General features: G+C 42.8%; 2 protein-coding genes across 2 annotated transcripts; both read left to right on the forward strand.

Moving 5' to 3' along the window:
• Positions 1-9,144: 9,144 nt before the first annotated feature.
• Positions 9,145-11,680, forward strand: LOC125899526 (trace amine-associated receptor 8a-like). Its single transcript, XM_049593919.1, has 3 exons — positions 9,145-9,309; positions 10,071-10,267; positions 10,864-11,680. The coding sequence occupies exons 1-3, from the start codon at positions 9,145-9,147 to the stop codon at positions 11,678-11,680; spliced, it is 1,179 nt and encodes a 392-aa protein (XP_049449876.1).
• Positions 11,681-19,339: 7,659 nt separating this feature from the next.
• Positions 19,340-21,884, forward strand: LOC125899527 (trace amine-associated receptor 8a-like). Its single transcript, XM_049593920.1, has 3 exons — positions 19,340-19,547; positions 20,266-20,461; positions 21,068-21,884. The coding sequence occupies exons 1-3, from the start codon at positions 19,340-19,342 to the stop codon at positions 21,882-21,884; spliced, it is 1,221 nt and encodes a 406-aa protein (XP_049449877.1).
• The last annotated feature ends 183 nt before the right edge of the window (positions 21,885-22,067 follow it).

The raw sequence follows: 22,067 nt of genomic DNA on the forward strand, positions 1-22,067 counted from the left end.
ACTGGCACATTCTGGCTAGTGATCCGAATGTAGGCCATATCTTTAAGAACACTCCTATTCTCGCTCAGAAGCGTGCTGCTAATTTGAGAGATTTGCTAGTTAGAGCTGATTGTTTTGTTCAGCCCCAACATTTTTTGTCTCTTTTACCTGTTGGCAATTTTCCTTGCAATAATTGCATTCAGTGTAACGCCATGATTAAGGGTAATACATTCACACATCCCCACTCAGGTAAAAAGTTTAAAGTTAAAGGTAGAATTTCATGCAAATCTAAGTTTGTTGTGTGTGGCTTATGTTATGTTGGTAAGACTAAAAGAGAGCTTAAGACTCGTATCTCTGAGCACAAAAGTAACATCAGAACCAAAGACGATAAATCTTCTGTAGCTAGACATTTCACTGCAGCAGGTCACGAGGTTTGCTCTTTAAGATTTCAGGGAATAGAAGAAGTCGTACCACTTAAAAGAGGGGGAGATAGAAAGAAGTTTCTTCTACAGAGAGAGGCTTTTTGGATCCATAGGTTACAGACCGAATTTCCTAAAGGTATGAATGAAGAGTTGCTGTTAAGTTGTTTTCTGTGACTACTATAGACTACTTATGTTATCACTCATGACACGGTGTCGGCACTATTCACTGGGCTTTTTACCCGTTGAATCTTCTGCTGCTGACTGTGCATACTTAGATGACCTGCTAGTGGAACCTCTCAGTGACTATTTGAATTTTTTGTTTCATTGTGTTCTTATGATCTAAATGTTAACTGAGGGGTGACTATTTCTATTGTAGTTCTCTTTTGCTCTACTTCTTTCCCTACTGTTATTTATGGGGTAAAGATGCAGATCTTCAGTACCCTATGCATCTTACTGTGCACTCATCATCTGATTTAGTAAGGGACAGTTACTGTATGTATTTTTACACTTTGTCTATTTTTAATGTATTTTGACACCTGCCTTTAAGCGAGGGATAGCTACTCAGAGTGGTTTGATGCAGGCTGTTTACTTGACTATGCATTTATGGCCTAATTGTTAGTAGAGGGACAGCTACTTAGTTGTCATCCTTTGTACTGCGCACTTGTGATCTGTTTGCTAATTAAGGGACAGTTACTTAATGACCTTTTTGCACTTTATTTTCCTTACTGTGCATTTGTCATTGTTTATTGAGGGACAGCTACTCAGTGACTTTTCTGCACTTTATTTATTTATTTATTTATTATTATTATTATTATTTTTTATTATTTTTTTATTTTTTTTTTTTTTTTTTTTACTGTGCTTTTGTCATTGTTAATTGAGGGACAGCGACTCAGTGACTTTTCTGAACTTTATTTTTTTACTGTGCATTTGTCATTGTTAATTGAGGGACAGCTACTCAGTGACTTTTCTGCACTTTATTTTTTCTTACTGTGTATTTGTGATCTGATTGCTGATTGAGGGACAGCTACTTAACTTTGATTATGCCTTGAGGGACAACCACTCAGTGTCTTTTGGTACTTCATCCCCTGTACCGTGCACTTTTGTTCTGATTGTTAATTGAGGGACAATTTATTGATTACTGGTTATTTGACAGTTGGGTACTTTAGTTGCTCCCTCAAGCACACATGTTTTAGTGTGTATCTACTGCTATTTAGCTGTGACATGTGTTTAAGATTGTTGTACTGTTGTTGTGTTTCTCTTTGCCTGTGAGCTGGCACTATATTGTATGGCGGAAGTGTAAATTGTCTTTCCACACACCTGCACTGATTGTTTCTGACGTATTTAAACGCCACTTCCGTAATCTGAGTTACACACTGAAGAAGACTTTCTGTCAAAACGTCTGTGTTTCTGGTAACGCCACCCAAGTTGGTTTATTAAATTTAACAAAAGGACATTTGTGAGTGCTGGCTTCTTTTCTCTTTTTTTTTCTACGTATTTTACATAAATCACCTCTTCAGGCACCATTCCAGAAACAGGAAAAATGATGATAAAGTTCACTAAATTATCAATTTGGAACTTTGATTAATAATTAAGTTAATAACCATAACCAAAATTAATAGTAAAGGCTGAAGGAATTTGGAGTTCTTGACCGAGCAGAGGTTGACTATTCATTCACTCTTGTGCAATATTAAACAGACAGCAGGTATGGTTCCAAATATATTTATTCATAAAGGAAGCAAAGCAACAAAACACACAAATTCTAACAAACTAACTTTATACAAGCAAGTGTGTGTGTGTGTGTGTGTGTGTGTGTGTGTGTGTGTGAGTGAGAGAGTGAGAGGGAGAGGGGGAGAGAGAGAGAGAGAGCGAGCATGCGGCTAGGACAAAGATAAAGGAAAGAAGCGGAACTTTGAGTTGCCTCTTTGGGTGTAGCCCTGTTCAAAGCCAAAGTGTGAGTGAGTCTATGTGAAACAAACAAACAGTCTTGCTTAGCCTGTGCAGCTGTGATAATGCTATGCCAGTTGTTACGATACCAGTCCTTGAATGGATGGGGGGAAGAGTTGTTTTGTGGTGGCTGCTTTTGTGAGCCGGCAGATGGAGGCTGGATAGAGCTGTGGTTCCAGGTGCAGTCTTTGTTGTGTCCTTTGTTCCAAAGGTGCAGATCCGAGGAAGCTGGTCACTCGGGGTCCTTGCAGAGCTAGATGTTGGGGTTGCTAACTCAACTTGGTTCTCCTTGTTGCTGGAAAGGCAGTTGCAAACCTTGTGTTTGCACACTAACTTCTTTGGTTCCAGGTTTTGCTCCTGCTGTGAGTGAGGGAAAGTCGTGGTCCAGGAGAAAGAGAGCAAGAATTCTCAGGACCATATCCCGGGATCTGAGTTGGTTGGCCGCTCAGAGGAAGAAGGCATCTGGGCCAGTCAGGGGCCCAGGAGAAAGAGGAGAAAAAACAAAGATGATGTGAGAGAGCAAGAGTTCTCTAATAGTTGCCTGTTGATATCGTTGAGTCACATGACACTGTAAAAGTACTGTCCAATCAAGTTTAGACACAGCTCTCGCTGAGGTGTGAGGTGGGGCATCCTGTGGAGATAAGGGCCAAATGGCTGCTCTTTGTTTGAAGAACAAAGAACAAAGAACCCTTACATGTCCAGTTTAGATCTGCACAAATGACAAATCGTCTGTGGTCCAGTGAATCACAACAAACTTGCTGCATATTTTGGACAAAAATATAATTATGACAAGTTTAGACAAAATAAAAGCTGACGCAAAAGCCAGATATATCCCAGATATCCCACAAATGTGACAAGGAGGTCGGTGAATGCAAATCAATTGATCACAAAATGGATGTCACATTTTATGATAGATTGATGTTTGCACCGTTCATCTGCTGTTCAGTGTCATACTGTGATGTCTAAATACTAAGTGTAAACTGTATGTATTACGTACCCTCAAAATTAAAACAATGGTATAAAAAATGAAGCGCTTTTGTAATTTTGCAAAAATCCCACAATACTTTATCTCTGTAATTTTACCATCTGTGTGCTGTGCAGCACAACAAAACCTGTCAGTGATCAGTCAGTGATGCAAGCGTAAGTAACCGTGTTCATGTTGAGTAATAAATATTATAATCACAGCATAGGTTAATAAGGCCAATGAGAAAGGTGCCCAGTGAGCATTCTTAGTGTCTGCAAATTTGGAGATAATTGTGTCCAATTAAAAAAATGCATAACTCAAAATGTGACAAAAAGCTTATATGTAAAACATGAAGCAATGTGATTTGAATCCAAAAGCACACTTTGGGCCCATTTGTATTTGCATGCTTTGTTTCAAGCAATACCAAAACCAAACTAGAATTGCAAGCAGTCATGAACAGGGGCCAAGCCCCCCCGTGCGACTCAGTCCCCGTGTCCCGCGGAGCCCATGGAAGTTGTCCCCGAAGGACGACGGGCTCTGGGCAAGCACATGTTTATGAATGTGTCATTTAAAATGTGGAAGTTAGAGGCAAAACTGCCTTTGCATCCGTTATAGCGCCACCTATAGACCGATTTGCAACGAATTAGGCACAAAGCCTCTGGATGACCTCGGGAATGAGTGACTTAAGTTTGATGTTGAAAGCATCTACTTTGAGTGAAATATGAAACAATGTGTGTTTTTTAGCTTGCAAAAAAGATTGTTTGGTTGTAACAAGTGCATTTTTTCAGTGTCAAAATTCTTTTTATAACTTTTTATCAAGCACATCTGGAGATTCTATGTGCAAAGTTTTAGGCAGGTGGCACTTAAAATGTAGGAGGAGTTCAAAAAAGTAGGTTTTGGACATGTGGCAAATTAGCAAAAAGAATATGCAGCAGAAGTGGGCGGGGCCTGTGTCAGAAAACCCAGCTGTATCCAGGGAACACATAGATATAATGTTTGTGAAAGTGTCATTTAAAATGTGTAAGTTGCAGGCAAAAACGCCTTTGCATCCGTTATAGCGCCACCTAGTGGAGTACATGTGCAATTTTTGGTACGGAAGATCTGTGTCCTATTCTATATGTACCCTTAAAATTTCAAAGCCCTCCGCATAATAGTTTGGCTGAAATTAATGTTTGTTGTTTACCTTGTAATAAGCCACACATTGACCAGTCATGACCACCTTCAAGATATGACCTCAGAATTGGCCCTACATCATGCCAACCGAATTTCGTAGAAATCGGTGCAGCTATTCAAGAGATATAAACTTACCATATTTGTAGCGCCCCCTCATTCCCAAAATTCGCCAAATTCGGCTCTTATCCTCACAGTGTTATGCCAACCAATGGTCTCAAATTTGATGTTAATATCATTTAGTTTGCCCGAGCGAGATATCCAACAGTTTGCATTTTTATAGCTAGCTGTAGAAGTTTGTTTGTTAATAATTTGCGCATTTTTTGACCGAATAAAATTCTTTTGATAACTTTAGATCAGGTCCAGTAGAAGAGTGTATATGTCAAGTTTCACACAGATTGCACAAATTCCCAGGGTAAGTTCGAAAAAGAAGGTTTTCCAGTTTTCGCAATTTTGCGAAAAAAACTTCCAGGCGCAAGTGGGTGTGGCCTTGGCAAAGTGATTCAGCTCTATTCAGGGAAGCTGGGGATACAAGATTTTTGAATGTGCGACAAACGGTGTAGGAGCTATAGGCAAAACGCATTGGCCTAGGTTATAGCGCCCCTGCAGGCAGATATACATAGTTTTTGCGTCTGAGGTGCGTGCAGGAGTCTGGACCACCCCTCCAAATTGCACCGCCCTCCCTTGCATGGTTTAGCCTGCAGCACCACTTTTACCTACGGAAGAATAAAAATAAAAATCTTTACAAAAACAATAGGGTTCCTAGCACCGCTGGTCCTGGGAAACGCGTCTACTTGCATACGTGTTCCCTCGGCCCCTCGGGCTTCGCCCCCTAATAATGAAAAATATTTCATGTCACAATTGCTGATGCAACATGATCTCATAGAAACATGTGAAATGACCACGATCTTTGAACACCGCATCACATACTGGTGGCACCTGTGGTGTTGAAATTACATGATGGCAGCATGCTTGGGTTTGGGCACCAAAAGTATTTGGTTAGGTTTAGAAAAAGATTGTGTTTTGTGTTAAAATAACTTCACTTAACTACACGTAAGGGATGTAAGTATATTGTAAAATGACATAAGTACTTCATATTATGTGACGTTACTACTTAAAAGATTAAAGTATGCTGAGTACAGATACATAAAAGAGGACTTTTACTTTCACACAAGACACAAACAGCAGTGTCTTGGTTGAAGATCTTGGGCTCTAGTTTCCCGGCGCAGCGCAGGTGGCGAAGGGTGGCGAACCCCTCGCAGAGCTAGTTTCGAGCAGCGCAAGCCAAGGCACGCTCAGTTTGGTAGTTTGGCAGACCGAGGTGCGCTGAGATGGGTGTGACAGCGCAGCAGGGGGAGGTGTCGACATATCCATCTTGGCGCAGTGACAGTTTCGTGCCAAAAGGCTTCGCCGAAGGTGCGCTAAAAGCTTGCCATCTGAAACCAGGTCTACTGTCAGCGCAGGGGGAGCGCAGCTGGTGTAAGCCGAAGTTTGGCTGACTGGCGCACAGTGCACACACGTCACCAAAACCTTACAGGCAGGTTTCCAGAATATCAGGCACATTAACAATGCAATAAATGGACACAAAACCACTATTCAATGCAACTATCTGCAATTAGCACATGAATGTATCTCTATATCGACTGTCCCGTCACATCTGATGTCAAATCAAAGGGGATTGGCACCGTTTGGCACGTTTGGCACGCGTAATGGAAACCCAACCTGATTTGATTAACACAGCTGCAAACTAATGAGTTCACATCCCTCTCAGCCAACCACAAACAGCCACAGCATCAGATAGGGAGTATATATTCAGCATCTGTCATCTTAGAAAAGTCAAAAGAAAAGAAACAGAGTGAGACTGCGAGAGAGAAAGAGAGAGCGCACGAGAGAAACGCAACTTTGATTTACAATTGTGGTGACCTCCTCCCAGGCTACCTTTGCATCATCAGCTCGTGGAGGTCTGCTCGCAGTTCCGTATATTCGGACACTGCGAGCAGACCTCCTGGACCAAAATATCAGTTTCCTCGTGGGAGAAGTTTGGCTGTCTGACACTGCTGCTCTCTTCTGCCATGGCGAATTGAGTAAACTCTCATTACACCTTTGCGCAGCGAATTTAAGGGCGAGGAGAGGGACTCATCTGATTGGTGTGATGTGTGTAAAACCCACTCCACATCTTCTCTCCTCCCTCTTTCCGACTTGCTCCGGTAGGAAGGACGGAGGTGGGAAAGAGGAGTAGCTGCGCCAGGGCGCACGGTGTGCAAAACTTACAAAATCCGCCTGGCCACACCCAGTTGGCGAAGTGTAGGTGCGCTGCACCCCCGCTGCGCCCGGTCTGTAAAACTCGAGCCCCTTGTGTCTGTTTGACCCATTCATCACCCTGACCTCCTGACCACTTCTCACTCTCTGTTTTACTTATGACATTGCAACCATAGACTGTTTATGAAGGTGGACAACATGACAGCTCCCCAAAAGTGAAGCCAAAACATTTTGATTGGCCCCTGGTGGCTGGCTGCAGCGTAGCTCATTAAAATTTTTCCCAAAGATGGTTTCTGTCATTTTGGGTAGTTCTTATCATGCTGACGGATGACAAGCCTTAAGACCCTGATTATGCTTTATTTTGAAGCTTGTGAGTTTTCATCGAATGGTGTTGCCTTGGCTGCACGGAAAATTTCAATGTTTTGACTGGAGGCAGGAGGTTGTTGTAATTTGACTTTACACCGTCCAAGCTGTCTTGAATTTCACGTGCTGGATACGAGAGTCCACTCAACTCAACTCAACTAAAATTTATTTACAGAGCACTTTAAAAACAACCACAGCTGAAACAAAGTGCTGTACAAAAGTCAAAACATTAGACAAACAATAAAAACAAAACAGTGAAACAAGAGCAGAGTCTCACGCTGGAATAAAAGCCAAGGAGTAAAAATGGGTTTTAAGACTGGTTTTAAAAACGGACAGTGAGGGGGCCAGTCTAATGTGGACAGGTAAATCATTCCGCAATCTGGGAGCCGCTACAGAAAAGGCTCTATCCCCTCTGAGCTTCCGCTTAGACCTCGGTACATCCAGGAGCAGCTGGTCAGCTGACCTGAGGCACCGAGCAGGAGCGTAGGGATGAAGCAGCTCAGAGAGGTGAGGCGGGGCGAGACCGCTGAAAGATTTAAAACAAATAAAATAATCTTAAAATGAATTCTAAAGTGCACAGGCAACCAGTGGAGGGAGGCCAGAATGGGCGTAATGTGTTCCCTCTTACGTGCTCCAGTTAAGAGCCGAGCAGTGGCGTTCTGAACCAACTGAAGACGTGCGAGGGAAGACTGGCTGACTCCAAAATAAAGTACGTTACAGTAATACAGCCGGGACGTGATGAAGGCATGGATTACTTTTTCAAAGTGCTGTTGTGCAAGAAAAGGTTTAACCTTTGCCAGCTGCCTAAGGTGAAAGAAGCTGGACTTAACCACTGCACCAATTTGATGCTCCAATTTAAAACCACTGTCCATCTTAAAACCCAAGTTAGAAACTGTTGGCATCTAAAGACATCTACATAATCAAATTGACTTATAGTCATTGCACCACTGTGCCACCCATTAACAACAGGAAGTCAGCAGATGGGGACTGAGGAGGAGGATGAGTTGAGATGAAATTCTGTTTTTTAAAAGTGGCTGGACTACCACATGTTTGACAGATTTGGGAACATGGCTGGTTTCCACAGAGCTATTGACAGTTGAGAGAATACTGGGACCAATGGTGTTAATTACTTCTTTGAGGAGTTTGGTTGGTATAATATCAAGAGAGCCCTGCTCTGCACATTTAGAGGCAGATGCTTCAAGACAAGGGGTGGGGGTGGGACAGTGGTGTAGTGGTAGTCGATGAGGTGGGTGTACTACTAGGTAGATAGGTAGGTTACCGATGAGGAAGTGGGCATACTCTCCTACATATTACAATGGCTGTTTAGCTGATAGGTGGGTATACTGTCACTGGATAGAAAAAGAAGTGGGTATACCCCGTAAACCTGAGTATACCCTCCACTACACCACTGGGGTGGGGAAGAAAACAGAGTTTAACACACTAAGAAGTATCCTGGGGTTATGACAGTTCTTGTTAATAACATCTGGTATATTTGACTGCTAGCTGATATTTCTTCAGCAGATCCTTCAACATTTGAAATGAGACCTCCAGTTTATCACGCTTCCACCTTCGCTCTGCTCTGTGTATTATACTGCACAAACTCTAAACAAACACACTTTCCCAAAAGGCATCAGAGTACTGTAAAGCTTGTACTGCAAAGGAAGATTAGAGGGTTAGTGGGATATGTCGAGGCTGAAGAGTCTAAAAAGTTTTCCGTGTCACAAGGGTGGCTCTGTTTTAATCTGGCTAGATCATTGTATTTATGCTGCACAGCTAGCCTAGTCAAAAACAGAGTTTTGACATAAAATTGGCTAAAAACTACCCAACCCTTTTGGAAATAGTCTCTCTGTATTAAATAGTCAATCTATGAGCAGTACAGATCCTCAGCTGAGGGAACATGTGTTACGACCCGGCTCTGAGGCCGCAACCAGAAACGAGAGCAGAGAGGGGATCAGTGCCAAATAGCGCTTAGTTTATTGATGAAAGTAAAACAAAAGAAGGCAAAAGGTCCATTTCAGTGACCAGCAGTGTAGGAGCATCCTCATGCCCCATGGAAGGAACTCGTGTGTAGGTACAGCGGCGGCCACGAGGTATCTGAGGAAGGAGGGATATATGGTCGAGCACATCACCAGGCCCAGGTGCAGCTCATCACCTGATGACGACGACCCCGCCTCGGACCAGAACCTGCCAGGAAGACAACAGCACACAGTACGCCAGCACCACGCAGAGGAGTGGAGGGGTCGTCACACATGTAATAATTGCAAACTTGACAGCCATAATGTTAACTTTATATTAGTGATGCCACTGAATGAAGCTATGCAATGACAGAAGTGCTTACTGTATATATTGCTTTTTTTTCCCGCCATGGCAACTATGGGTGTTACAGAAAATCTGAGCAAGAATATTGCGTCAATTTATTTGTGAGGTTGTTGTTACTCTCACTATACTCTGGTCCATTTCTTCATGCTGGCTCTAAAAGAAGCCTTCTTTAAAATCACAGGTAGCACATTAATGGTTTACCATATTATTAATGAGTTCATACAAACAGTGCATGAGAGCAGCCTGTCACATTTCACTGCAGTCCACCAGGAATGTGAGCTTGTGCATTGTGTTGCCACAACAGTTGAGCTAGGTCTGTATCTTTCGCTGGGCAACAATATTAATATTTTTCCTTGAGCCCTCTGCACTGGCACCTGTGCTGTGTGGCCTCTTTGAAATCAGTAAGGGCTGTTCCATAACTTCCTGTTGATGGTCTGCTTAGGTGACTTAAAACAGGGCAAAGAGGTAAGACAAGGTAAAGAAAACAAGAGTGTAGATTGACATAGAGCAGAAACACTGGGTTCCAGTAAAAGTGATGAAGATGATGTGCACAGTGAGGGAGGCGGGGCATCTGAGTCCAACAGAGACCGAGAGAAAAAGGAGGAGAGGAATTTCAAAAGCTTAAGATATACTTTGGTTATATGACTCAGATTTGTTCAGGAAGCTGCCAGAGCTGCAGCTCTCTGAAGATGGAGGAGCTCTGCTTTCCACAACTGCTCAACACCTCCTGCAGAAAGCCCACCTCTCCTTGGGCCAACTTTGTGCTCCTTAACATTGTGCTGTGCTTTATCTCTCTGCTCACTGTGGCTCTTAACCTCCTTGTCATCATCTCAGTCTCCCACTTCAGGCAAAGATTAACTTAATTTACTGTCAACAGCAACTTCTGTAGATTAGAAGAACTGTCTTTGAGTTGGTACTGAATAATGTTGCACCTTGGAAATGTATTTAAGACACATTTGACTTGTATTCTGCCCTTTTGCACAAACTTAACTGTGATTTTGACACCAGATATTGCAGTTAGATGTCCACATTTAACCATATTGAAACTGCAGATGTTGTTGATCAGAAAACATTTAATTAGATGGGTTTTTTTTTGTTTGTTTTTTTACAACTGTTTTAGTCATTTCGATTTGGGGACTTGGTGAGTTCATGTTTTCACTGTGGCTCTTAACCTCCTTGTCATCATCTCAGTCTCCCACTTCAGGCAAAGATTAACTTAAAAATGTCAACAGCTACTGTAGATTAGAAGAACTGTCTTTGAGTTGGTACTGAATAATGTTGCACCTTGGACTTGTACTTTGTCTTGCTGACTGTTAATTATAACTACAGATGTTGCTGATCAGAAAACATTCCATTATAGACCTTTTTACACTTGTTTTATCTGTTTTGTTATTTAGATCTGAGGACTTGTTGGGTTTATGAGTTTTTTCTCTTTCTCTCCAGGCAGCTCCACACACCCACCAACATCCTCCTCCTCTCTCTGGCTGTCTCAGACTTTCTCGTGGGCCTCCTGGCGCTACCAGGAGAAGTCTTCCGGAAAATATACTGCTGGTTTCTTGGTGACCTCATGTGTTTGTTCTATTATTATGTGTCCACCATCATTGTGTGTTCTTCAATAGGAAGCATGGTGCTCATATCAGTCGACCGCTATGTGGCTATTTGTGACCCTCTGCATTACACCACCAGAGTCACTGTGAAAAGAGTTAAACTCTGTGTGTGTCTGTGTTGGCTCTGTGCTGTTTCTTACAGCAGTCTCTTGTTAAAGGATGACCTGACTCAACCAGGCAGGTATAATTCCTGCCATGGAGAGTGTGTGATTGTCATTAACCACATTGCAGGAGTTGTTGACCTTGTTGTAAGCGTTATTGTTCCCATTTCTGTCATTGTCGTTCTGTACATGAGAGTATTTGTTGTGGCTGTGTCTCAGGCTCGTGCCATGCGCTCTCACATCACAGCTGTCACTCTCCAGCTTTCAGTGAATCAACAAACAAAGAAATCTGAGCTGAAAGCAGCCAGGACTCTTGGTGTTCTTGTAATTGTGTTTCTAATATGTTTCTGCCCATTTTACTGTGTCGCTCTTGCAGGTGATGCCTTGGTCAGTTCTTCATCTGCATCATTTGTGTTTTATCTGTTCTATTTCAACTCATGTTTTAATCCTTTGATCTATGCCTTGTTTTATTCCTGGTTTAGAAAAGCAGTGAAACTCATTGTCAGTCTTCAGATTCTGCAGCCTGGCTCCTGTAAGACCAACATACTGTAGAGAAACTGTGGAGTGACTGAAATGAGGCCTGCTCCACCAAGGTTTTGAATTGCAAATCACAAAAATTGAAGTAAAACCTCTGTATACAGTATGCAAGCAGTATATGAGAAAATTGTGCATTTCTCTACTTGGTGTCAATGTCATGGAAGGATTCTAACTTGTTGTGATCCGGAAATCTACAACAAATGTATGCATGACACGGGGACACCAAATGTTGGGATATATGCCTCATTGAGGGAGCACCATTAGTTGGGACTTTGCCTTTACATGCCTGACCTTGTAATGGATCTCTGATTAAGGTATAAAAATTGCTACCGGAAATAATTAATAATTATTAATAATAATTATCAATTATGTTAGATAATGTGGCTTAATTTACATAAATCACCTCTTCAGGCACCATTCCCGAAAAGGGAAGAATGATCGCCAGTTAGACTCATATCTATCAGTCTCATAAAGTTCACTAAATTATCAATTTGGAACTTTGATTAATAATTAAGTTAATAACCATAACCAAAATTAATAGTAAAGGCTGAAGGAATTTGGAGTTCTTGACCGAGCAGAGGCTGATCATTCATTCACTCTTGTGCAATATTAAACAGACAGCAGGCATGGTTCCAAATATATTTATTCATAAAGGAAGCAAAGCAACAAAACACACAAATTCTAACAAACTAACTTTATACAAGCAAGTGTGTGTGTGTGTGTGTGTGTGTGAGTGAGAGAGTGAGAGGGAGAGGGGGAGAGAGAGAGAGAGAGAGAGAGAGCATGCGGCTAGGACAAAGATAAAGGAAAAGAAGCGGGAACTTTGAGTTGCCTCTTTGGGTGTAGCCCTGTTCAAAGCCAAAGTGTGAGTGAGTCTATGTGAAACAAACAAACAGTCTTGCTTAGCCTGTGCAGCTGTGATAATGCTATGCCAGTTGTTACGATACCAGTCCTTGAATGGATGGGGGGAAGAGTTGTTTTGTGGTGGCTGCTTTTGTGAGCCGGCAGATGGAGGCTGGATAGAGCTGTGGTTCCAGGTGCAGTCTTTGTTGTGTCCTTTGTTCCAAAGGTGCAGATCCGAGGAAGCTGGTCACTCGGGGTCCTTGCAGAGCTAGATGTTGGGGTTGCTAACTCAACTTGGTTCTCCTTGTTGCTGGAAAGGCAGTTGCAAACCTTGTGTTTGCACACTAACTTCTTTGGTTCCAGGTTTTGCTCCTGCTGTGAGTGAGGAAAGTCGTGGTCCAGGAGAAAGAGAGCAAGAATTCTCAGGACCATATCCCGGGATCTGAGTTGGTTGGCGCTCAGAGGAAGAAGGCATCTGGGCCAGTCAAGGGCCCAGGAGAAAGAGGAGAAAAAACAAAGATGATGTGAGAGAGCAAGAGTTCTCTAATAGTTGCCTGTTGATATCGTTGAGTCACATGACACTGTAAAAGTACTGTCCAATCAAGTTTAGACACAGCTCTCTCGCTGAGGTGTGAGGTGGGGCATCCTGTGGAGATAAGGGCCAAATGGCTGCTCTTTGTTTGAAGAACAAAGAACAAAGAACCCTTACATGTCCAGTTTAGATCTGCACAAATGACAAATCGTCTGTGGTCCAGTGAATCACAACAAACTTGCTGCATATTTTGGACAAAAATATAATTATGACAAGTTTAGACAAAATAAAAGCTGACGCAAAAGCCATATATATCCCAGATATCCCACAAATGTGACAAGGGAGGTCGGTGAATGCAAATCAATTGATCACAAAATGGATGTCACATTTTATGATAGATTGATGTTTGCACCGTTCATCTGCTGTTCAGTGTCATACTGTGATGTCTAAATACTAAGTGTAAACTGTATGTATTACGTACCCTCAAAATTAAAACAATGGTATAAAAAATGAAGCGCTTTTGTAATTTTGCAAAAATCCCACAATACTTTATCTCTGTAATTTTACCATCTGTGTGCTGTGCAGCACAACAAAACCTGTCAGTGATCAGTCAGTGATGCAAAACGTAAGTAACCGTGTTCATGTTGAGTAATAAATATTATAATCACAGCATAGGTTAATAAGGCCAGTGAGAAAGGTGACCAACGAGCATTCTTAGTGTCTGCAAATTTGGAGATAATTGTGTCCAATTAAAAAAATGCATAACTCAAAATGTGACAAAAAGCTTATATGTAAAACATGAAGCAATGTGATTTGAATCCAAAAGCACACTTTGGGCCCATTTGTATTTGCATGCTTTGTTTCAAGCAATACCAAAACCAAACTAGAATTGCAAGCAGTCATGAACAGGGGCCAAGCCCCCCCGTGCGACTCAGTCCCCGTGTCCCGCGGAGCCCATGGAAGTTGTCCCCGAAGGACGACGGGCTCTGGGCAAGCACATGTTTATGAATGTGTCATTTAAAATGTGGAAGTTAGAGGCAAAACTGCCTTTGCATCCGTTATAGCGCCACCTATAGACCGATTTGCAACGAATTAGGCACAAAGCCTCTGGATGACCTCGGGAATGAGTAACTTAAGTTTGATGTTAAAAGCATCTACTTTGAGCGAAATATGAAACAATGTGTGTTGTTTTAGCTAGCAAAAAAGATTGTTTGGTTGTAACAAGTGCATTTTTTGGAGTGCCAAAATTCTTTTGATAACTTTTCATCAGACACATCTGGAGATTCTATGTGAAAAGTTTCAGGCAGGTGGCACTTAAAATGTAGGAGGAGTTCGAAAAAGTAGGCTTTGGACATGTGGCAAATTAGCAAAAAGAATATGCAGCAGAAGTGGGCGGGGCCTGTGTCAGAAAACCCAGCTGTATCCAGGGAACACATAGATATAATGTTTGTGAAAGTGTCATTTAAAATGTGTAAGTTGCAGGCAAAAACGCCTTTGCATCCGTTATAGCGCCACCTAGTGGAGTACATGTGCAATTTTTGGTACGGAAGATCTGTGTCCTATTCTATATGTACCCTTAAAATTTCAAAGCCCTCCGCATAATAGTTTGGCTGAAATTAATGTTTGTTGTTTACCTTGTAATAAGCCACGCCCACATTGACCAGTCATGACCACCTTCAAGATATGACCTCAGAATTGGCCCTACATCATGCCAACCGAATTTCGTAGAAATCGGTGCAGCTATTCAAGAGATATAAACTTACCATATTTGTAGCGCCCCCTCATTCCCAAAATTCGCCAAATTCGCTCTTATCCTCACAGTGTTATGCCAACCAATGGTCTCAAATTTGATGTTAATATCATTTAGTTTGCCCGAGCGAGATATCCAACAGTTTGCATTTTTATAGCTAGCTGTAGAAGTTTGTTTGTTAATAATTTGCGCATTTTTTGACCGAATAAAATTCTTTTGATAACTTTAGATCAGGTCCAGTAGAAGAGTGTATATGTCAAGTTTCACACAGATTGCACAAATTCCCAGGGTAAGTTCGAAAAAGAAGGTTTTCCAGTTTTCGCAATTTTGCGAAAAAAACTTCCAGGCGCAAGTGGGTGTGGCCTTGGCAAAGTGATTCAGCTCTATTCAGGGAAGCTGGGGATACAAGATTTTTGAATGTGCGACAAACGGTGTAGGAGCTATAGGCAAAAACGCATTGGCCTAGGTTATAGCGCCCCCTGCAGGCAGATATACATAGTTTTTTGCGTCTGAGGTACGTGCAGGGGTCTGGACCACCCCTCCAAATTGCACCGCCCTCCCTTGCATGGTTTAGCCTGCAGCACCACTTTTACCTACGGAAGAATAAAAATAAAAATCTTTACAAAAACAATAGGGTTCCTAGCACCGCTGGTCCTGGGAAACACGTCTGCTTGCATACGTGTTCCCTCGGCCCCTCGGGCTTGGCCCCCTAATAATGAAAAATATTTCATGTCACAATTGCTGATGCAACATGATCTCATAGAAACATGTGAAATGACCACGATCTTTGAACACCGCATCACATACTGGTGGCACCTGTGGTGTTGAAATTACATGATGGCAGCATGCTTGGGTTTAGGCACCAAAAGTATTTGGTTAGGTTTAGAAAAAGATTGTGTTTTGTGTTAAAATAACTTCACTTAACTACACGTAAGGGATGTAAGTATATTGTAAAATGACATAAGTACTTCATATTATGTGACGTTACTACTTAAAAGATTAAAGTATGCTGAGTACAGATACATAAAAGAGGACTTTTACTTTCACACAAGACACAAACAGCAGTGTCTTGGTTGAAGATCTTGGGCTCTAGTTTCCCGGCGCAGCGCAGGTGGCGAAGGGTGGCGAACCCCTTGCAGAGCTAGTTTCGAGCAGCGCAACCCAAGGCACGCTCAGTTTGGTAGTTTGGCAGACAGAGGTGTGCTGAGATGGGTGTGGCAGCGCAGCAGGGGGAGGTGTCGACAGATCCAGCTTGGCGCAGTGACAGTTTCGTGCCAAAAGGCTTCGCTGAAGGTGCGCTAAAAGCTCACCATCTGAAACCAGGTCTATTGTCAGCGCAGGTGGAGCGCAGCTGGTGTAAGCCAAAGTTTGGCTGACTGGCGGACAGTGCACACACGTCACCAAACCTTACAGACAGGTTTCCAGAATATCAGGCACATTAACAATGCAATAAATAGACACAAAACCACTATTCAATGCAACTATCTGCAATTAGCACATAAATGTATCTCTATATCGACTGTCCCGTCACATCTGATGTCAAATCAAAGGGGATTGGCACCGTTTGGCACGTTTGGCATGCGTAATGGAAACCCAACCTGATTTGATTAACACAGCTGCAAACTAATGAGTTCACATCCCTCTCAGCCAACCACAAACAGCCACAGCATCAGATAGGGAGTATATATTCAGCATCTGTCATCTTAGAAAAGTCAAAAGAAAAGAAACAGAGTGAGACTGCGAGAGAGAAAGAGAGAGCGCACGAGAGAAACGCAACTTTGATTTACAATTGCGGTGACCTTCTCCCAGGCTACCTTTATATCACCAGCCCGTGGAGGTCTGCTTGCAGTTCCGTATATTCAGACACTGCGAGCTTGGACCTCCCGGACCAAAACATCAGTTTCCTCCTGGGAGGAGTTTGGCCGTCTGATGCTGCTGCTCTCTTCTGCCATGGCGAATTGAGTAAACTCTCATTACACCTTTGCGCAGCGCATTTAAGGGCGAGGAGAGGGGCCCATTTGATTGGTGTGATGTGTGTAAAACCCACTCCACGTCTTCTCTCCTCCCTTTTTTCGACTTGCGCTGGTAGGAGGGACAGAGGTGGGAAAGAGGAGTAGCTGCGCCAGGGCGCACGGTGTGCCAAACTTACAAAATCCGCCTGGCCACACCCAGTTGGCGAAGCGCAGGTGCGCTGCGCCCCCGCTGCGCCCGGTCTGCGAAACTCGAGCCCCTTGTGTCTGTTTGACCCATTCATCACCCTGACCTCCTGACCACTTCTCACTCTCTGTTTTACTTATGACATTGCAACCATAGACTGTTTATGAAGGTGGACAACATGACAGCTCCCCAAAAGTGAAGCCAAAACATTTTGATTGGCCCCTGGTGGCTGGCTGCAGCGTAGCTCATTAAAATTTTTCCCAAAGATGGTTTCTGTCATTTTGGGTAGTTCTTATCATGCTGACGGATGACAAGCCTTAAGACCCTGATTATGCTTTATTTTGAAGCTTGTGAGTTTTCATCGAATGGTGTTGCCTTGGCCGCATGGAAAATTTCAATGTTTTGACTGGAGGCAGGAGGTTGTTGTAATTTGACTTTACACCGTCCAATCTGTCTTGAATTTCACGTGCTGGATACAAGAGTCCACTCAACTCAACTTTATTTATAGAGCACTTTAAAAACAACCACAGCTGAAACAAAGTGCTGTACAAAAATAAAAACATTAGACAAACAATAAAAACAAAACAGTGAAACAAGAGCAGAGTCTCACGCTGGGATAAAAGCCAAGGAGTAAAATTGGGTTTTAAGACTGGTTTTAAAAACGGACAGTGAGGGGGCCAGTCTAATGTGGACAGGTAAATCATTCCGCAATCTGGGAGCAGCTACAGAAAAGGCTCTATCCCCTCTGAGCTTCCGCTTAGACCTCGGTACATCCAGGGGCAGCTGGTCAGCTGACCTGAGGCACCGAGCAGGAGCGTAGGGATGAAGCAGCTCAGAGAGGTGAGGCGGGATGAGACCGTTTAATGATTTAAAAACAAATAAAAGAATCTTAAAATGAATTCTAAAGTGCACAGGCACAGTGGAGGGAGGCCAGAATGGGCGTAATGTGTTCCCTCGTATGTGCTCCAATTAAGAGCCGAGCAGTGGCGTTCTGAACCAACTGAAGACGTGCGAGGGAAGACTGGCTGACTCCAAAATAAAGTACGTTACAGTAATCCAGCCGGGACGTGATGAAGGCATGGATTACTATTTCAAAGTGTGGTTGTGCAAGAAAAGGTTTAACCTTTGCCAGCTGCCTAAGGTGAAAGAAGCTGGACTTAACCACTGCACCAATTTGATGCTCCAATTTAAAACCACTGTCCATCTTGAAACCCAAGTTAGAAACTGTTGGCATCTAAAGACATCTACATAATCAAATTGACTTATAGTCATTGCACCACTGTGCCACCCATTAACAACAGGAAGTCAGGAGATGGGGACTGAGGAGGAGGATGAGTTGAGATGAAATTCTGTTTTTTAAAAGTGGCTGGACTACCACATGTTTGACAGATTTGGGAACATGGCTGGTTTCCACAGAGCTATTGATAGTTGAGAGAATACTGGGACCAATGGTGTTAATTACTTCTTTGAGGAGTTTGGTTGGTATAATATCAAGAGAGCCCTGCTCTGCACATTTAGAGGCAGATGCTTCAAGACAAGGGGTGGGGGTGGGGCAGTGGTGTAGTGGTAGTTGGTGAGGTGAGTGTACTACTAGGTAGATAGGTAGGTTACCAATGAGGAAGTGGGCATACTCTCCTACATATTACAATGGCTGTTTAGTTGATAGGTGGGTATACTGTCACTGGATAGAAAAAGAAGTGGGTATACCCCGTAAACCTGAGTATACCCTCCACTACACCACTGGGGTGGGGGAGATGACAGAGTTTAACTCACTAAGAAGTATCCTGGGGTTATGACAGTTCTTGTTGATAAGATCAGAGAAATATTGGGCCCTGGCATTTTTGACTGCTAGCTGGTATTTCTTCAGCAGATCCTTCAACATTTGAAATGAGACCTCCAGTTTATCACGCTTCCACCTTCGCTCTGCTCTGTGTATTATACTGCACAAACTCTAAACAAACACACTTTCCCAAAAGGCATCAGAGTACTGTAAAGCTTGTACTGCAAAGGAAGGTTAGTGGGTTAGTGGGATATGTCGAGGCTGAAGAGTCTAAAAAGTTTTCCGTGTCACAAGGGTGGCTCTGTTTTAATCTGGCTAGATCATTATATTTACGCTGCACAGCTAGCCTAGTCAAAAACAGAGTTTTGACATAAAATTGGCTAAAAACTACCCAACCCTTTTGGAAATAGTCTCTCTGTATTAAATAGTCAATCTATGAGCAGTACAGATCCTCAGCTGAGGGAACATGTGTTACGACCCGGCTCTGAGGCCGCAACCAGAAACGAGAGCAGAGAGGGGATCAGTGCCAAATAGCGCTTAGTTTATTTATGAAAGTAAAACAAAAGAAGGCAAAAGGTCCATTTCAGCGACCAGCAGTGTAGGAGCATCCTCATGCCCCATGGAAGGAACTCGTGTGTAGGTACAGCGGCAGCCACGAGGTATCTGAGGAAGGAGGGACACATGGTCGAGCACATCACCAGGCCCAGGTGCAGCTCATCACCTGATGACGACGACCCCGCCTCGGACCAAAAAATGCCAGGAAGACAACAGCACACAGTACGCCAGCACCACGCAGAGGAGTGGAGGGGTCGTCACACATGTAATAATTGCAAACTTGACAGCCATAATGTTAACGTTATATTAGTGATGCCACTGAATGAAGCTATGCAATGACAGAAGTGCTTACTGTATATATTGCTTTTTTTCCCGCCATGGCAACTATGGGTGTTACAGAAAATCTGAGCAAGAATATTGCGTCAATTTATTTGTGAGGTTGTTGTTACTCTCACTATACTCTGGTCCATTTCTTCATGCTGGCTCTAAAAGAAGCCTTCTTTAAAATCACAGGTAGCACATTAATGGTTTACCATATTATTAATGAGTTCATACAAACAGTGCATGAGAGCAGCCTGTCACATTTCACTGCAGTCCACCAGGAATGTGAGCTTGTGCATTGTGTTGCCACAACAGTTGAGCTAGGTTCATCTCTTTCGCTGGGCAACAATATTAATATTTTTCCTTGAGCCCTCTGCACTGGCACCTGTGCTGTGTGGCCTCTTTGAAATCAGTAAGGGCTGTTCCATAACTTCCTGTTGATGGTCCGCTTAGGTGACTTAAAACAGGGCAAAGAGGTAGGACAAGGTAAAGAAAACAAGAGTGTAGATTGACATAGAGCAGAAACACTGGGTTCCAGTAAAAGTGATGAAGATGATGTGCAGCGTGAGGGAGGCGGGGCATCCCAGTCCAACAGAGACCGAGAGAAAAAGGAGGAGAGGAATTTCAAAAGCTTAAGATGTACTTTGGTTATATGACTTCAGTTTGTTCAGGAAGCTGCCAGAGCTGCAGCTCTCTGAAGATGGAGGAGCATTGTTTTCCACAACTGCTCAACACCTCCTGCAGAAAGCCCACCTCTCCTTGGGCCAACTTTGTGCTCCTTAACATTGTGCTGTGCTTTATCTCTCTGCTCACTGTGGCTCTTAACCTCCTTGTCATCATCTCAGTCTCCCACTTCAGGCAAAGATTACCTTAAAAATGTGAACAGCTTCTGTAGATTAGAAGAACTGTCTTTGAGTTGGTACTGAATAATGTTGCAACGTTGGAAATGTATTTAAGACACATTTGACTTGTATTCTGCCCTTTTGCACAAACTTAACTGTGATTTTGACACCAGATATTGCAGTTAGATGTCCACATTTAACCATATTGAAACTGCAGATGTTGTCGATCAGAAAACATTTCATTATATGTTTTTATTTTTTTTATTGATTTATTTATTTTTTTTTACAACTGTTTTAGTCATTTCGATTTGGGGACTTGGTGAGTTCATGTTTTCACTGTGGCTCTTAACCTCCTTGTCATCATCTCAGTCTCCCACTTCAGGCAAAGATTAACTTAAAAATGTCAACAGCTACTGTAGATTAGAAGAACTGTCTTTGAGTTGGTACTGAATAATGTTGCACCTTGGACTTGTACTTTGTCTTGCTGACTGTTAATTATAACTACAGATGTTGCTGATCAGAAAACATTCCATTATAGACCTTTTTTACACTTGTTTTATCTGTTTTGTTATTTAGATCTGAGGACTTGTTGGGTTTATGAGTTTTTTCTCTTTCTCTCCAGGCAGCTCCACACACCCACCAACATCCTCCTCCTCTCTCTGGCTGTCTCAGACTTTCTCGTGGGCCTCCTGGCGCTACCAGGAGAAGTCTTCCGGAAAACATCCTGCTGGTTTCTTGGTGACCTCATGTGTTTGCTCTATTATTATGTGTCCGTCATCATTGCGTGTTCTTCGATAGGAAACATGGTGCTCATATCAGTCGACCGCTATGTGGCTATTTGTGACCCTCTGCATTACACCACCAGAGTCACTGTGAAAAGAGTTAAACTCTGTGTGTGTCTGTGTTGGCTCTGTGTTGTTTCTTACAGCAGTCTCTTGTTAAAGGATGACCTGACTCAACCAGGCAGGTATAATTCCTGCCATGGAGAGTGTGTGATTGTCATTAACCACATTGCAGGAGTTGTTGACCTTGTTGTAAGCGTTATTGTTCCCATTTCTGTCATTGTCGTTCTGTACATGAGAGTATTTGTTGTGGCTGTGTCTCAGGCTCGTGCCATGCGCTCTCACATCACAGCTGTCACTCTCCAGCTTTCAGTGAATCAACAAACAAAGAAATCTGAGCTGAAAGCAGCCAGGACTCTTGGTGTTCTTGTAGTTGTGTTTCTAATATGTTTCTGCCCATATTACTGTGTCACTCTTGCAGGTGATGCCTTGGTCAGTTCTTCATCTGCATCATATTTGCTTTATCTGTTCTTTTTGAACTCATGTCTTAATCCTTTGATCTATGCCTTGTTTTATTCCTGGTTTAGAAAAGCAGTTAAACTCATTGTCAGTCTTCAGATTCTGCAGCCTGGCTCCTGTGAGACCAACATACTGTAGAGAAACTGTGGAGTGACTGAAATGAGGCCTGCTCCACCAAGGTTTTGAATTGCAACTCACAAAAATTGAAGTAAAACCTCTGTATACAGTATGTAAGCAGTATATGAGAAAATTGTGCATTTCTCTACTTGGTGTCAATGTCATGGAAGGATTCTAACTTGTTGTGATCCGGAAATCTACAAC

Source organism: Epinephelus fuscoguttatus, linkage group LG13 (genome assembly GCF_011397635.1).
Source record: "Epinephelus fuscoguttatus linkage group LG13, E.fuscoguttatus.final_Chr_v1".
Taxonomy (NCBI): domain Eukaryota; kingdom Metazoa; phylum Chordata; class Actinopteri; order Perciformes; family Serranidae; genus Epinephelus; species Epinephelus fuscoguttatus.

What these genes read in the sequence shown, in the direction of transcription:
- LOC125899526 (XM_049593919.1), top strand. Translation starts at nt 9,145, where the DNA reads ATGCCCCATGGAAGGAACTCGTGTGTAGGTACAGCGGCGGCCACGAGG. An exon ending in CAGGAAGACAACAGCACACA is followed by an intron (nt 9,310 to 10,070) that starts GTACGCCAGCAC and finishes TATATGACTCAG; the next exon opens with ATTTGTTCAGGAAGCTGCCA. An exon ending in ATCTCAGTCTCCCACTTCAG is followed by an intron (nt 10,268 to 10,863) that starts GCAAAGATTAAC and finishes CTTTCTCTCCAG; the next exon opens with GCAGCTCCACACACCCACCA.
- LOC125899527 (XM_049593920.1), top strand. Translation starts at nt 19,340, where the DNA reads ATGCCCCATGGAAGGAACTCGTGTGTAGGTACAGCGGCAGCCACGAGG. An exon ending in GTGGAGGGGTCGTCACACAT is followed by an intron (nt 19,548 to 20,265) that starts GTAATAATTGCA and finishes ATATGACTTCAG; the next exon opens with TTTGTTCAGGAAGCTGCCAG. An exon ending in ATCTCAGTCTCCCACTTCAG is followed by an intron (nt 20,462 to 21,067) that starts GCAAAGATTACC and finishes CTTTCTCTCCAG; the next exon opens with GCAGCTCCACACACCCACCA.